We start from the raw sequence: 14546 nt of genomic DNA on the forward strand, positions 1-14546 counted from the left end.
GCTGCAGGGTGGTCCTGCTCCACCCTGTAACTCAGTGAGCTTCTGACTTGGGTTTTGTTGTTAAACAAGAGCCATGCTCAGGCAGAAAAATATTAATAGCACTTCTTAAAAAGCACCTAGGGAAAAACAAGACAAAGTATGAAGCTGATTTCTTACTGTACTTAAACATTTAAATGCATAATAATATTTAGGATATCAGCCTTAAAAGTTCATTAGTTCCATAATTTAAGTGTGTATATATATATATACACAGTATGTAATATATAGTATATTTTATATACTATATATTTTATATATATCTCCAGACACTTAAAGCTCTGTTAATGTGACCTAGCATCTCACTTGCTGAGATTTTGTTACATTTTCTTATGTTCTAAACTTTATCATATCTTTAAAATTGTGTTAAAAGAATTCCTCTCTTCACTGGTAATGAAGTAGCTTTTAGATTCAATGTGCAGTTAGTAATACATCTTTGCTCATGCAAAATGTCCACTAAACCCAGTTGTGTGGTAATTTGAATCAGCTACCAAAGTGTATTAAAAGAGCTGAGGCTTTGCTAACCTTTGGCATATTTGAGATGGAGAAGACAATAGAAAAAGTGCTTGAAGTAGAAGTGCAAGAATGCATCTATTGGAATATATATAATTATTTTAAGTAAACATTCCTATGGAATATTGTTGTAATGTCATTAATAGCAAGGAGACTTACATACCATGTGTCTTACCTGTAAAAATAAACAAGCACTGAAGCAAGTTGCAGAACATAGTCATGAAAATGAAATATCCATAACTTTCCCAAGTCTCTCTAATTGGTTTTTAAGTAAGTGCTTGCATGTAGATGAGAACAAGAGTGTGTATGACTAGTCTGTTAACTCTCTCTGTATTAAAAGCTACTGATCTCTACAATATGCCTGAATTAATAGAGACTAGTTTTAGGAATACACTATTGCAAATAATATGAAAGTCCACTGTGATTTTCATGCATAACAGTGGGAGATTTTTGTGAACATGAAGGTGACAAGCCAGTGTCAGAAGAAATCAGATTAATGTGCAGAAGGTGCAAAATATGGAAAAACATGTAGATTAGCAGCATTGGAACATGTTGTATCAGTGCATCCTTATCCTCTGAGATTTTAGTAGACTTAATAAATGCACTTTGTTTTGGAGAGAGAGATATTTTTCTCCACAGGCCAGTTTGTGTCTCAGAGCCTAGAAACCTTGCTCTAGGTGTGATAGAGCAGCTTGGAGAACAAGCAGTAGAAGCAGGATGTGGTAAAGAGGAGCCAAGATTCATCAGGGATGATACAAGCACTTCAGGATGGGCATCCTTCCTGATGTGAGTCGCACAAGAAGCTCTTCATCTGGCCAAGAGTCCCACAAACCAAAAAGGGAGACATGAGGAGTATTTAGTGTGCAGGAAAAGGCAGCAGGTCCCCAAAAATTCCATTAGCCTGGGTCAGGATGGGAGTCTCTCCTGTTGGCTTTCATCCTCCTAGAATCAGGGATTTAGATAAAACTGCAGTTGCAGTGCCAGCAGAGTCCCTGTGCTGAGAACTGTCTAGCAGGAAATCTGCACTTGGAATGCTTGTGAGCCACATAGGAAATACCTGTAGGGTATTAAACATGCAGAATTTCAGTTTCTACTATGAAGTCCCAACAGCTTTCTACTGTTTTTTTTTTTTTTTTCTGGAAAGTGGTAGAACTTGCTGTAAGAAAATAAACAATACGCTTCAATGTTGTGAGGAAAAACCAGTGATTTAAGCAAGTAAATTTGCCAGTAATAAGGCAAGATTGTTGCATGGGGCTTATAGTCAGAAGAAAATCAACTTTTCAATGCAGGGCAAAGGGATGACCTGTAATTTTCATCCAAGGTGAAACGCTGCAATATAAAAAAGTTAAATCATTTTCTAAACAGGGGAGAAAAACTGTGTTGAAACAGATTCAATTTTTTCATCCTTTTGATTGATGCACTTAAAGATGTAGTCCTCTGATAGATAAGTCTGTGTCATTCAAACTTCCCATCTTCAGAATGCAGAAAAAGGACCCAGCTCCACTCTCTTGGGAAGATTATACTTGAAGATTGTCCCCTCTGAACAGTTAAGTTTCAAGTTAATCTGAAAAAATTTAACCCTCAGACACTTGCATTCAAAAGGTAGTTTCTTAATGGAAAAATCTCATTAGCAATGATAATGAAAAATTCCACCAGAACAGTGTATCCATATCTCAACATGTGAGCAATGAGTTCTTACTTCTGCTTCTCACCTAAAAATAAAAATTGTTTCAGGAAAATATTTTTGCCAAAACCAAGGCAAAATCACAGATGAGGCAAAAGAATATTGTAGAAAGGGACCAAACATCAACGTGAACATTGTGACGTTGGTGTAGCTGCGACAAACACCACAACTGAATATAAAGAAAGGCTGAGGAGGTTATGGGCGATAATTACTTTTTTGAAAAGGAAAAGCCAAGAACTGAAGAAGAAGTTCCCAGAGAGATGGCAACTTTAGTTTGTGGCAGCTTGTCCCACAGCCCGTGTCTTTGGGAGATCTTCTTGAAGAAGCTGATTTAATGATCAGACCTTACATTTTGTATTTGGTAGCTCTATGTGAATGATTCAGTCTCTGTGCTGCTCTGTGTTTGTGACTGGTCAATGATCTCTCAAGCATTTCCTGATGTTTCTGTGTAAAAGTTTGTGGAAAGCTGCTCTGGAAGAAGTTGGAGCAGGGAGAATATTTTGGATTGATTCTGGATTTGGGAGGTTTTGTTTATGTTTTTTTCCTTCTTCAGGGGTAGGAAGTTCAGCAGCAAGTTCTACTAGATCTTATATATTCTTTTAAATAAATATGCAAAAATGAATGCTCTGGAATAAATGTTTCCAAATCTGTCAGATTAAATATTTGCCCTAAGTTTTTCCATCCTCTTGATTTTTGTAAAGCAAATGAAAAATTGGAGGGTTTTCCCACTGATAATCATCTGAGGCTTTTACCACTTGCCTGTATGGAACTGCCCCAAACCAAACACCCAGTAGCAGAATTGACCGGAAAATAGCAATTCAGTTTTAAAAATGAGCTTCCAGGCTTTTAAGTTTTACTTTCATTTCACTTTGGGATGCAGATACACTGTTACGTCCACTTTTATGAAAACAGAAATTGGATCAGAATATCTAATTTTGATTCAGAAATGTGAGGTATGTTCATTCTGACTATACACATAGGGAAGAAATTATGCAGAACGAGCTTTCCAGCAATTCACTCTCTTGTCCTCCTCCCAGTCTTTCCAGTTCTCCTTCCTACATCCCAGCTGTTTCCTAATCACCTAGCTAAAGCAAACAAGAGATTTTCTTCCACCTTCTGGCCTAAAAATATATCAAAGTCTACATGAAATGTTTAGATGAAATTTCAACTTTTAAAAATACTCCGGTTCGTTTTCCCCCATTTGAACACGTGCCAGTGGATAGGAGGTGTTCTGGTGTTATTATCTGAAGGGCTTTACATATATATACCCACATAAATAAGTGTGGATGATGGAAGAGAGGGTTCCCTGATAATGGCAAATTAGTTTGCTAGTTGAGGGTACTGCTAGATCTGTCTGTATTGTTGAAAATTAAAGGCCTGAAGAAAAAATGTTTAATTAAACTTGAAGCTTGCCATTCCATTACCAAACTTGGGGCAGGATTAAGCAGCTGAGGCTGAGCACAGAACAGAAGATTTTTGCACAATGCTTTTATGTCAATCAGAATCTGTAGTTCAAGGGTCAGCATTTCTATTGAATGCTTATTGTAGCGGTATTTGGGAATTACATGAAATGTTATGGTGGGTAGATACTGCCCCATAATGTATTCTTATGGCCTTTGCCATATGGGGAGTTTGTATCTCTATGTGATACCCTAAAGCAAGATGAAGATGTTTCTCTGTGAAGGGATTACAGAAAATGAAGCTGTCAAATAATACTTTGAAGATAATGAAACACTACCTGAGATTTAAGCTATGTATTCCCAGTTTATTGTTTCATTAAAATTCACAAGGTGTCTTTATGGGTCTTCTATAAAGTTTCATACTGGCATTGTATCTTTTTTTTAATTAACTTAATGCATTGATATTATGAGCAGTGAAACAGTAACTTTTTCATGTCTGACTTTCAAAAGCTTTCACTTATTGAGGTTTTCAGTTATTGCAGTGTTCTTCATGGCTAAGTGTTTTAACCTTACACTTTTCCACTTTTATTAAAGATTATGACTCAGATGCCATGAGCAGCTCTTACGAATCCTATGATGAAGAGGAGGAGGATGGAAAGGGGAAGAAAATGAGACATCAGTGGCCATCTGAGGAAGCCTCTATGGATCTGGTGAAGGATGCCAAAATCTGTGCCTTCCTTCTTAGAAAAAAACGATTTGGGCAATGGACCAAACTACTGTGTGTTATCAAAGAAAACAAACTACTGGTAATTCTTACTTTTAGCTAGCTCTATTTCCTTTGTACCTTTTAGATGATGTATTTATTTTTACAGGAATTTGATTTTTGGAATATGTTCTGCAAGCAGTGGCCAAGTCTGCAGTAACCTTACCAAGGAGTTCGGTCATGATTTACCCAAGAATCAGAAAAGCGCTGAAATTTTAACTGTATCATTTTGCCACTTAGAACATTGATTCTTAGAACATTCACTTAACTTGAACCCAAGCAGTTCTCTGATATTGGAAAGAACATCTGGCCCATTATCTTCTAAAATATTTAATTTGGAAAAAAATAGTTGCTGAAACTGTAAATCCAGTCTTTCATTCCCTGCGGACAAAAAAAATCTCATAGGGAGCTCTGTGTGTGAACTGTTGGATCAGACTGCTGGAGAGAAAAGTCCCTTGTTGGACTGAGAATTCACTTGGCAGCATGTGCTGTGGTAATGTATACACTTTAAACTAAACCTTTGCCATCTGTTCTGCAGTAATTACGATGCAGTATTCACATGATGCACAGCTGCATTATAAAAGGGACAGAAACAAGTGGATGTATTTATTTCCTTTAAGCAAATCTGTTATGCTTCTTTCTGATCAGAGGCACCAGTGAAAGATTCCATGAATTATCCACTCATAGATGCATTTTTGTTTTCTGAAAAAAGACCTTAACTGAGGGAAACACTTACTATGTGTCGTTAGGAGCAAACTAATGCTTATAATAATCAATAAGTTGGTGTCATCAGTGCTCCTGCCTTCTGAGAGGGTTCTTCCAGCCTTTGTAGCTAATTACATAACAATTACTACAATATCCCAAATGTAAAAGGCTGATTAACAGGTCACAGAACATTTTCTGTAGAACCTCTCTATTCTGCAGTGATACATTGCAGTTTAGGTGTGTTCACTTTCCAAGTACATTTGTGCTTATGGCAGTACAGAAAATATCAGAATATGAAATGGAGGTAAGAAATTTCTGAAAATCCAATTGGGATGAATTTGGTAGTTCGCAGTAGCTTTAATTTTTGTACCCTCCTGTATTGAAATGTTGAAAAAAATGTTCATTCTGATTCAGCTTTTATTTTATTCTTATAATGCCATTACCCATAATGCACATTTTTATCACCATATATCAGTATCATATCAGATTTCAGGACCATCTGATAACAGCTTGAAGAAAGGAAAAAAAGAGACAGAGAAACAGATTTTTCCCTGAAGTCATACAGCATTTGTTCTACAATTACATTTATTGTTCCATATAAAAATATGTTATTTTTTTATATTTTCATTTCCTTTACCCACATGTGTGGTCCAAAAAGCTAGTTTTTTCCTTGTAGGGATCGTCTTTCAGTAATTCTATAATGGGGATTAAGAAAATAAAAGTCACAATAGGAGTCTAACGACCAAGTTACACAAGATTGGTTTATTGTTTGAAGGAGGACTTGGACAGTTAACTTATGAGATATGCAAGTAAAACAAATATGTGTTCTTAGGGATTAGTAATTGCTTGTGTCATAAATGCATCTGTTATCATAAAACAAAAATATTTTAATTAGAATTAAACATTAGAAATAACTTTTAGTAGGGAATTACTTTTCACTTAAAGTCTGTTAGGGACTCATTTTTCACTTAAAGTCTTTGTATATATACACACTTCAGTTATAGCAATGTATAACTTTAAATAAAATATTTAGATTAATATAAAAGGAATTACAAGCTGTTTATTGGTTCTTAAAGTGAATAATGTTGTATACCTTCAAGATTTCATAGCTTGAAAACTTAGTATTTTTTAAATGTTGCAAATTAAAAATCTGTGACCAAATTGGAGAAACTTTGGTGTAATGGGCTTTGGAGAGTGAAGGCTTGTCAGTGATCTGCAGAGGCTGGTTTAGAGTTGACTGTATTTGCTCAGCCTAAATTGTCGTGTTTATAACATACTTTTATCAGCTGCTGTCTTCCTGACAGTTGCATCCTGGCATGAATACTGCTGCAGACAGGCAGAAGTTCATGTGCTTTTCTCTAATCACATAAATGCTCAGCTATTCTTTGTATGCAGATACTAGTTAGTTTTATTGATGGTCAGAGACCCCTTTATTATCAGATGTCTTTTTAGCCTTAGTGCTTATTTGTATGAGGGAAAGCCCAATTTACACAGGTATATAAAATAACTGGACGTTTGTATAGAGAGTTAAACACTGTTCTGCAGTCTTTGGGAGCCTCATCTGTACTGGTGTGTTGGAAGGTGGGAATGGAGACTGGGTCTGTAGGACATGTGATGTAAAGAAGGAGCCCTCTGTCTTCAGATCACCAGTTCCAACAGAGAACAGGTCATTAGTGACCCAACATGAAATTGCTGTTCATTGGCAGTGTTTTCTAATGAGGGAAAAAGTGTAAATACATCATTGTAGCCAGGAGCTTACAAAATAAAGTAACATGGAAATTTGTGCAGGGACTATTAGACTGAAAAAGTGTGATTTCACCCACTTTCCATGAAGTTTTTTTAAGTTACCTCAAGCAAATGAACAGATGAGTAAGGCATGTGCCAGTGTCTTTGCAATTTCAGTGTGTAGGCACTGGTACAGATTTGCCTTCGTATGCTGGTCTGTTACTGGAGGGCAAGGTAAACATCTGGGCTTTAAAGTTGTTAAGTTACAAGTTTATTCTGCTGCTACATGTGAACAGATATCCTAAATCACCCTCTTCCTACCTGATCAAGGTCAAGGTTGAGTCATAAGGATAAGGCAGAGGCATTTAATGCTCTCCATATGTTTTACCTGTCCTGCAATAAAAGACATCTATTATTGTCAGTCTGGAAGTAATTTTGCTTTACAGAGTGGATGAGTTTGCTCTGGCTGAACTCTGTGGTATGTGGTAAAGGGATGTGTAAAATATATTCAAAATTTTATGAATTAAAAATATAGCATTTCTGCATAATAAGAGCTTTCCCCCAAGGTTCAGAAAGAGAATATCTCACTCTGGAACTTTCCTTATGTTTATTTAGTGTTACAAAAGCTCCAAGGACCAGCAGCCCCAGATGGAACTGCTCCTGAATGACTGCAGTATCACCTATATTCCCAAAGACAGCAAAAAGAAGAAGCATGAGCTGAAAATCTCTCACCAAGGAGCAGATGCCCTGGTTCTGGCAGTGCAGAGCAAAGAGCAGGCAGAACAGTGGCTAAAGGTAAGGGGGGATTTCTGACCAGGAGTTTTTCTACCCACAAATTGTTCACATTGCTCAGTTGCTCTAACAAATTGAGACACAGACAACAACTTGCAGACAAATCCAGACCACTTAAATCCCATGTAACTTGGGACTGCAGAAATACAGATGTTAAGTTCAGGCCTCGAAGCAAATCCTCAGGGTTAACCCAGTGCTGCTGCTGTGATGGTTTTCACTACTAATAGCACAATGATCTGGCACAAAAAGGAGAGGTAGCAAATTCCCTTCTATCTTCTGCAGTTCATTTTCCAGAAAGATTTGGTGCTTAGGGCATGGTCTTGGTGAGTGGAAGGCTCAAATTCCCTTAGGTGGAGGCGGCTGGCATCCATATTATTTTTAGCATGGTGTCACCTTTTTAAAAGTAAGATTCTCTGAGGAGATACCTGTTTGAATTGCTCTGGATGGAGAAAAATCCTTCAGCTTCCTGAAGGCCATTCAAGATTCCTAATTCTGGTTTGGCAACGTGTCATCCATTATGGTTTGTCCTGGGAATGCAGACTTCTGAGAAAATGGGATTTTGTCATCTTCCATTCCTCTCTGTTCAATGTCTGCTAACATGGAAAATCCCAAGGCAAGGCTGCAGTTGCAGATCCTAACCAGATTACTAGTATTTATATTGGACTTTGCCAGTCTCAGAGGTGGAGGTCAGTGAAGGAGTGTGGGAAACTATCACTGCAGTTGCAGTAGCAACTGTTTTAAGACCTTGAAATCCAGCCTCTTAAATACATGTATAAGTCTGAATGCATCAGACTCATCAGGCATTCTCCATGCTGTGCTCTGATCTAACCTTATATGGTCTTTATTTTTCTAAGAATAAATTGTATTTCTCCAGATACAATTGAATTAAACACATAGGAATTTCCTGATGGCAGATAGTTTTTCTGCAGAAGAGGGAGACATAAAATACAGCTTAAGCGGTATAAATTCTGCTGTGGGCTAATGTACTAAATGGAAAATTAATCTGTAATTTCCTATTTTGCAATATTTGAATATACCTTTTGGGGGTTTGAGGTTTATGTGTGTTTGGTTTTGACTGTGACTTTGTATCCTAGCTTAGAAAATGCTCTCTCAATTGTCATTGTAATGGCAACTAATCCCAGCGATGTATTTGGGAGGCTTCTTCTAACATCAGTATCTTGTTCTAAGTTTTAAAGTCATGCAAGTGTCCCACTAATTCAACTAGCAGTTCAAAACCACTGATTGGAATGAAAAGAAGTTCATAAGTCGGATTCCCTTCCAAGGGAATTCCGCTGTAATTAGATCATAGAAACTGCACCCTTATTTCCTGTGTTGTTCTAAATTTGGGTTTAGTAATACTGGATTCATTGGCATCTATCAGACGTTCTTTCATAAAAATTGTTTTATTTTTTTTTAAATTGTGTATAAAGCATCCCCACACAGACAGACAGAGCAGTACTAGATTTTTCCATATCCCAGATGCATTCCTGCTGCTTCAAAATGAGAAGAAAAAGAGGGATTTTGTGCAGTTGCATGTTCACACAGTTGTGTATTCTGTGTGTCTGCAAAGCATTTGGAGACAGTCTGACAGCACTTTATTTAGCTCCTTCATGCTGCAAAGCTCTCTATTCATGAAATCTTTCAAGTACATGGCAGTGTTGCTGTACTCAACTTCCAAGTCCTCAGTGCTGCTTCAGCCCTTTGCTTCTGCAGTACAAATTAATTGCCTGTCCCACAGCTAACCAGAAATTATCTGTGCAGCTCTTGCAACAGCTCCAGTGTTTTCCAAAAGAAGTATGGCCTTTGAAGAAATAAAATAAGCATTGCTTTCTGTATTTTTTTAAATACGCCAAAATTTAAGGATTATTTTTTTTATTATGTAAGCAATTATGTTTGGATCATTCAAGCCTTATTCAAAATTAGCTTCTGAAAATCATGTGTGGCTTTGTGTGGGACAGTCTTAGACTATGAAAGAGGTCACTGCTTAATCTTGGGAGATTTCAGCTCTCCCAACCTGTCAGACAGAGGGCCAGGGTCCTTCCCAGTGCTCTGTCCTTTACATGTGATTTGTGTAGTTAATAAAAGGGCAGATCGAGAGATTGCCAATGAGAAAGGACTCTGCAACTACATTTTTAGAGCATAAGATGCCTTCTTGGTCAAAGATACTGCACCAGTGTGTGCCACTTGAGGCAGATTATCGCCCAGGAGCAATGGGTTCTCATGAATTCAAATGTTAAGTGTTTAAAGCTTTACACTTGATCCTCAAAAGCTCAAAATGTTTTTGGAGTCCAGATTGTCCTTTGAAAGCTAAACCATTTTTTTTTTCCCAATTCATGTCTATAATCAGTACAGAATATGTTTGTTAAGTAAATAATTAAAAAATATCTGTTGGAAGACAAATTCTAAATCAATGCAGAATACTTTAGACCATTTTTGGTAAAGATGACACCAAAAAAGCCGTAACTGATAAACATAGTGCAAATTGGAGTCTAGACTGGAAACCACAAAGGGAGTTTCAGATTTACCAGCTAAAAAATGCTTGATGAAAACAGATAGCTGATGTCACCAAAGAGCCTGTCAAGATTTCAGAGGAAGGAGCAATAATACCATAAATTCACGCTACAGCTGAGATCATCTCAGTAATATGGTGGGCAACAAAAAGTGATGGAATTTTCCAGACTTGAGTCCTAAAATGTTCCCACAAAAATGTACATGAAAAAAATGTGTGCAGCTATACAGTCTGACCCAAAAATGATCTTTTTCCATGTGTGCTTGTGTATATGTGGATCTGTGCACCCTTTTGTGGTCTCGTAATGGCTGAAACTTTCCTGTTTGTCTCAGCACATCCAACAGACTGGTAAAACTACACTTATTTGTCAGCATCCCTGGGAAATCCTGCATTAAAAATAAAAGGACTAATAAGACCATGACCTTACAAGAAGATCCTTGTTCAGTGGCTTCGTTTGTACAGATGAATGTGCTCTTTGTGCAGAACCCTCAGACTAGGCCACAGAAAACTGCACTTAATATTAAAAATACATGGATGCCAAAGAAATTAATTTGAGGTAACTTCTTGTAGAAGACTGGTAGAAGAAGGAAATGGTCACGGTGACTGGTCCCAAGGCCTTCTCTTCCTCCTAACATTCCTCCTGCAAAAATGTATTTCTGATTTATCACACATGAGATGTAATCTATCATTCTGGAGCACTGGCCTTGATTTTAATTTTTCCCTAACATCAGGCACCCTTTGTTAACTTCTCTTCATTTTATGGTGCGCTCTCGCTGTGCAGCAATCTCTCCAGCTGAGGGTCTGTAATTGAGCAGTGAATCTTCCAGCCATAAGGAGACATTTCTTCATGTATCATTTTGACAATGCTTAAGTTCTGAGCTTGTTGTAATAAGGAGGATATTTTGCCCTGAAGAGAGAATAAAATCGTGGTTGGGACTGTATCCTGTCATCCAAAGGCCCTGCAACATTCCTTATAGGGCTGTTTAGCTGATTGACCTACCAGTTTTTCTCTCTGATTAACTGCATGTTGTCTCTCATGAAAGTCTTTGAAAACATCTCTTTCTTTCATTCCCCTAAGTTTAGTGAAGGTAGTCAAGTAACTTCTGGCCTCCAGTCTTTATGTGGACAGTTTTACTGAAGAGTAAACTACTGACAGAGCTGCTCTTTAGCCAGTTTATATCAGCATAAAATTGAGCTTGTAACTGTAAACATTGTGTGGCTGCTTTTGCTTTCTATGGGAATTTCCAGCTAGAAATCTTCAACACTTCAAGCATTTCTTTCTTGGCTTATGTAATGCTCCCCAAAGAGGTTATTATCTCCATTTTGTAGCTGAGTAGAATCAAGCGCTGAATGGTCAAACCCTAAAGCTGACTAAAAAAAGTGGTTTTGGGGATGCATACTTAGTAGTAGCGATTTCCATGCATCATTTGTTCATTTGTAAGAAACTTAAAGAATGTACTGTGACCCAAGACAGTTGGGCCAGGTTCTTTCTCCGCCCCCATCATCACCAGCAGCAAACTAAATGAAACCTCCCAGGAATTACACCCCTGTTGTCTCAAGCATATGGTTTAAAATCCCTCTGTTCAAGTCACAGCAAGGTCAGTGAGTTTGCATAAGAGCTATTTAGAGCCTCACCTGCAGAGGGGACAGACCAAACTGCATGTGGAAGTTTTGACCAGTGTGCAGGACTCTGGGCAGAGCCAGAGGATCCCAGCTTGGCTGTGGCCCAGAGTCTGTGTGTGTGTGTGTGTGACCAGCATCATGGAAAACAATACATTATTTAAAAGAACCAGATGTATATGTAAATTTAAAAAACCCAACCAAACCACCCACGAATACAGAACCACAGACATCCTTATTTACTTGTTTTCTTGGTGATAATTTTTCTTTGGGTTTCCTGGCTAAAATCACAAATGTGAGCTGTCACAGTCAGAGCAGAACCCAGGAGGGCTGGGACTTTCACCACTAGATATTATTCCTCCTCTTTCCTACTCACAGCTTTGGATGGAAAATTATTTAAATCACACCTAGCTCAGACTCACAGGCTGAAGTGCCATGTGCATCACCACAGCACCCAGGCTGGGGATGCAGCTCCCCTGGCACAGGGCACCTCTGCCCTCGGAGCAGCAGTGCCTCCTGCCACCCTCCCCAGCATCTAGGGAGTGCCTCCTCCCTGGGCTCTGCCTGATCCAGTGGCCATATATGGCAATAGACTTCATGGCAATAATGCAGGAGAAATGATACAAGGCTTGTCTTGGTTGAGTGAGTCAGAAAAGTATTCCTAAGGGGGTGCACAGGCACTAAGGACAGGCTTACTGACTGCTAGTCTGCCAGAATCTCATCCTCACTTTGCTCAGACAAATGGCAGTAAGGCAGAAAGATTAATCTTTCCAGGGTAAGTGATACCTAAGAATAATAATGCTTTCCAGTACAGAAGGTAAAAGGGGTTTCTTTTTGAGACCTAAAGTGTAGGCTCTGATGGGAATGATTTCTGCCTTTCCTGCCTAAGATTTTCCTCTAGGTAAACTCCTTGGGGCATTTTTTATCTGCAAAACACTAGGAGGAGGGTATTTACACTAACATACGTCATATGAAACAGTGGACAAAAAAGAGAAAATGAAGATTTAGTACAGAGAGTCCCAAAAATCCAGTACTCTTCCAGCAGGGAAAAAGGAGTGTTTCAGGAATGGGAAATACTGACTTACATCTGGAGCCAAACCCTTTTCCCTCTGCTGTGTTGTACTTAAGCAGATTTCAGCTTTGCCTTATTCTTATTTCCAAAGTGGCAGAGCCAAGGGATACAGCCCATCCCATTTCGAGCAATTCCAGTATTTGTAAAACATGTGGGCAGAGGGGGACAAGTGGGTGGGTGGCTGGCTGGATTTCTGGCCTGATTACATAAAGTAAAGCAAATGTGCAGCCAGGCTGTGAGCTTTCTGTCTTGAACTTGATCATGTTAAAAGTGTGAGTTTCTCATGGGATTTCCATGAGAATACAAGATGATACAAAATGCTGCAATCACATCCCTGTGGTAGGGAGGCTGTAGCTTGAACTCATCCATGATATCCACCAGGAGAGAGGTCTGCGAGCTCCTCGAGCACAGGACAACTTTGAGTCTTATTCCTTGACAGGTCCCAAAGACATCAGCCATAAGGAACTATCTACAAATGTACTTTTGCTATCTACAAATATACTTTTACTCAGAATTTGTTTGGTTTTTGTGTGGCAGGGACTGGCTGGCAAGCAAGCAGCTGGCTTTCTGGTTTTACTACAGAGCCAGTGCCTTTTATCTGGAGCTTAGAACTTTACACTAGCCAGAAAAATATAATCTACTTTTTCTGACTTTGCATGTAGAAAGAATAAATGTTGGGCAAGTATTTTGCCTCCAGTCCTGGTGTGTCTTTTAAAACAAGATACAAGAATTAAAGGTGAATGCTGATAGGAAGTTTTTTATAGTAAATATTAGTGCTTCTCTAGTAAGATAATTTTAAAGAAAGAAATATTCCAGACACACCATGTGGAAGAAATTCCAGTGACTTCACCCATGGCTCAGGGCAGGGAACCTTTCCAGATTCCTACCTACAAATATTTCCCCTCTGTGCCTTTTGTCACTGTACTTAGTGCCGTACTCTGATTTATATCCTGATCCACCTGGGGATTCAAGGTCTAAAGCCAAAGTCTGATTAGGAGCAGCTAAGGGAGCTAGGGCTGTTTAACCTGGAGAAAAGGAGGTTCAGGGGGGACCTCTGTGTTCTCTGCAGCTCCCTGAAAGGAGGCTGTAGCCAGGTGGGGATCGGTCTCTTCTCCCAGGTAACATGGGACCAGGAGAAGAGAAAACGACTTCAAGTCTCACCAGAGGAGGCTTAGATTGGATGTTAGGAAAAATTTCTTCACTGAAAGGAACAGGCTGCCAAGGAAAGTGGTGGAGTCAGTCCCTGGAGATATTTAAAATGCTGTGTAGATGTGGCACTTAGGGACATGGTTTAGTGATGCATTTGGCACTGCTGGATTAACAGTTGGACTCTATCCTAGGGGTCTTTTCTAACTAAATGATTCTGTAATTCTATAAATAAGGAATAATAGTACAGTTCAGGTTGCAGAAGCGTTTTCCAGGTCTGCATTTGAAGGTGGTGGTTCTGAAGTCTGCTAATCGTAACATTGTAATGGTAATTGTTGATTCTTGCTATGGAATAAGAAAAGATTATTTTAAATGCATTTAGTTTTGAGGCTATCCAAAGAAATACAGGGTCTTCAGTTTTCTGATTACATTTGCTCATATATTTTAAATATTTAAATAGATGGTCTGTTTATGATCTCAGTTTAATTTTCCTGGCAGATCATACTGTGTTTGTGTACATGTAACGTACAAAGGCATTTATGCTGAGAAAAAGAAAATTATTTCCTTTCCCTAATGTGTGA

At 38.5% G+C, this 14546-nt stretch overlaps 1 protein-coding gene across 2 annotated transcripts in view; it reads left to right on the top strand.

Annotated features, from left to right (window-relative positions):
• The window catches only part of AFAP1 (actin filament associated protein 1), a 112161-nt gene that overhangs the window by 67712 nt on the left and 29903 nt on the right, over window positions 1-14546 (top strand). For both annotated transcript variants that reach the window (XM_030270679.4, XM_030270681.4), the window contains exons 5-6: window positions 4228-4439; window positions 7442-7621. In XM_030270679.4, coding sequence (XP_030126539.2) covers window positions 4228-4439; window positions 7442-7621 — 392 coding nt within the window. The remainder of the gene's footprint in view (window positions 1-4227; window positions 4440-7441; window positions 7622-14546) is intronic.

The sequence above is a fragment of the Taeniopygia guttata genome, chromosome 4 (assembly GCF_048771995.1).
Source record: "Taeniopygia guttata chromosome 4, bTaeGut7.mat, whole genome shotgun sequence".
In the NCBI taxonomy this organism is placed as follows: domain Eukaryota; kingdom Metazoa; phylum Chordata; class Aves; order Passeriformes; family Estrildidae; genus Taeniopygia; species Taeniopygia guttata.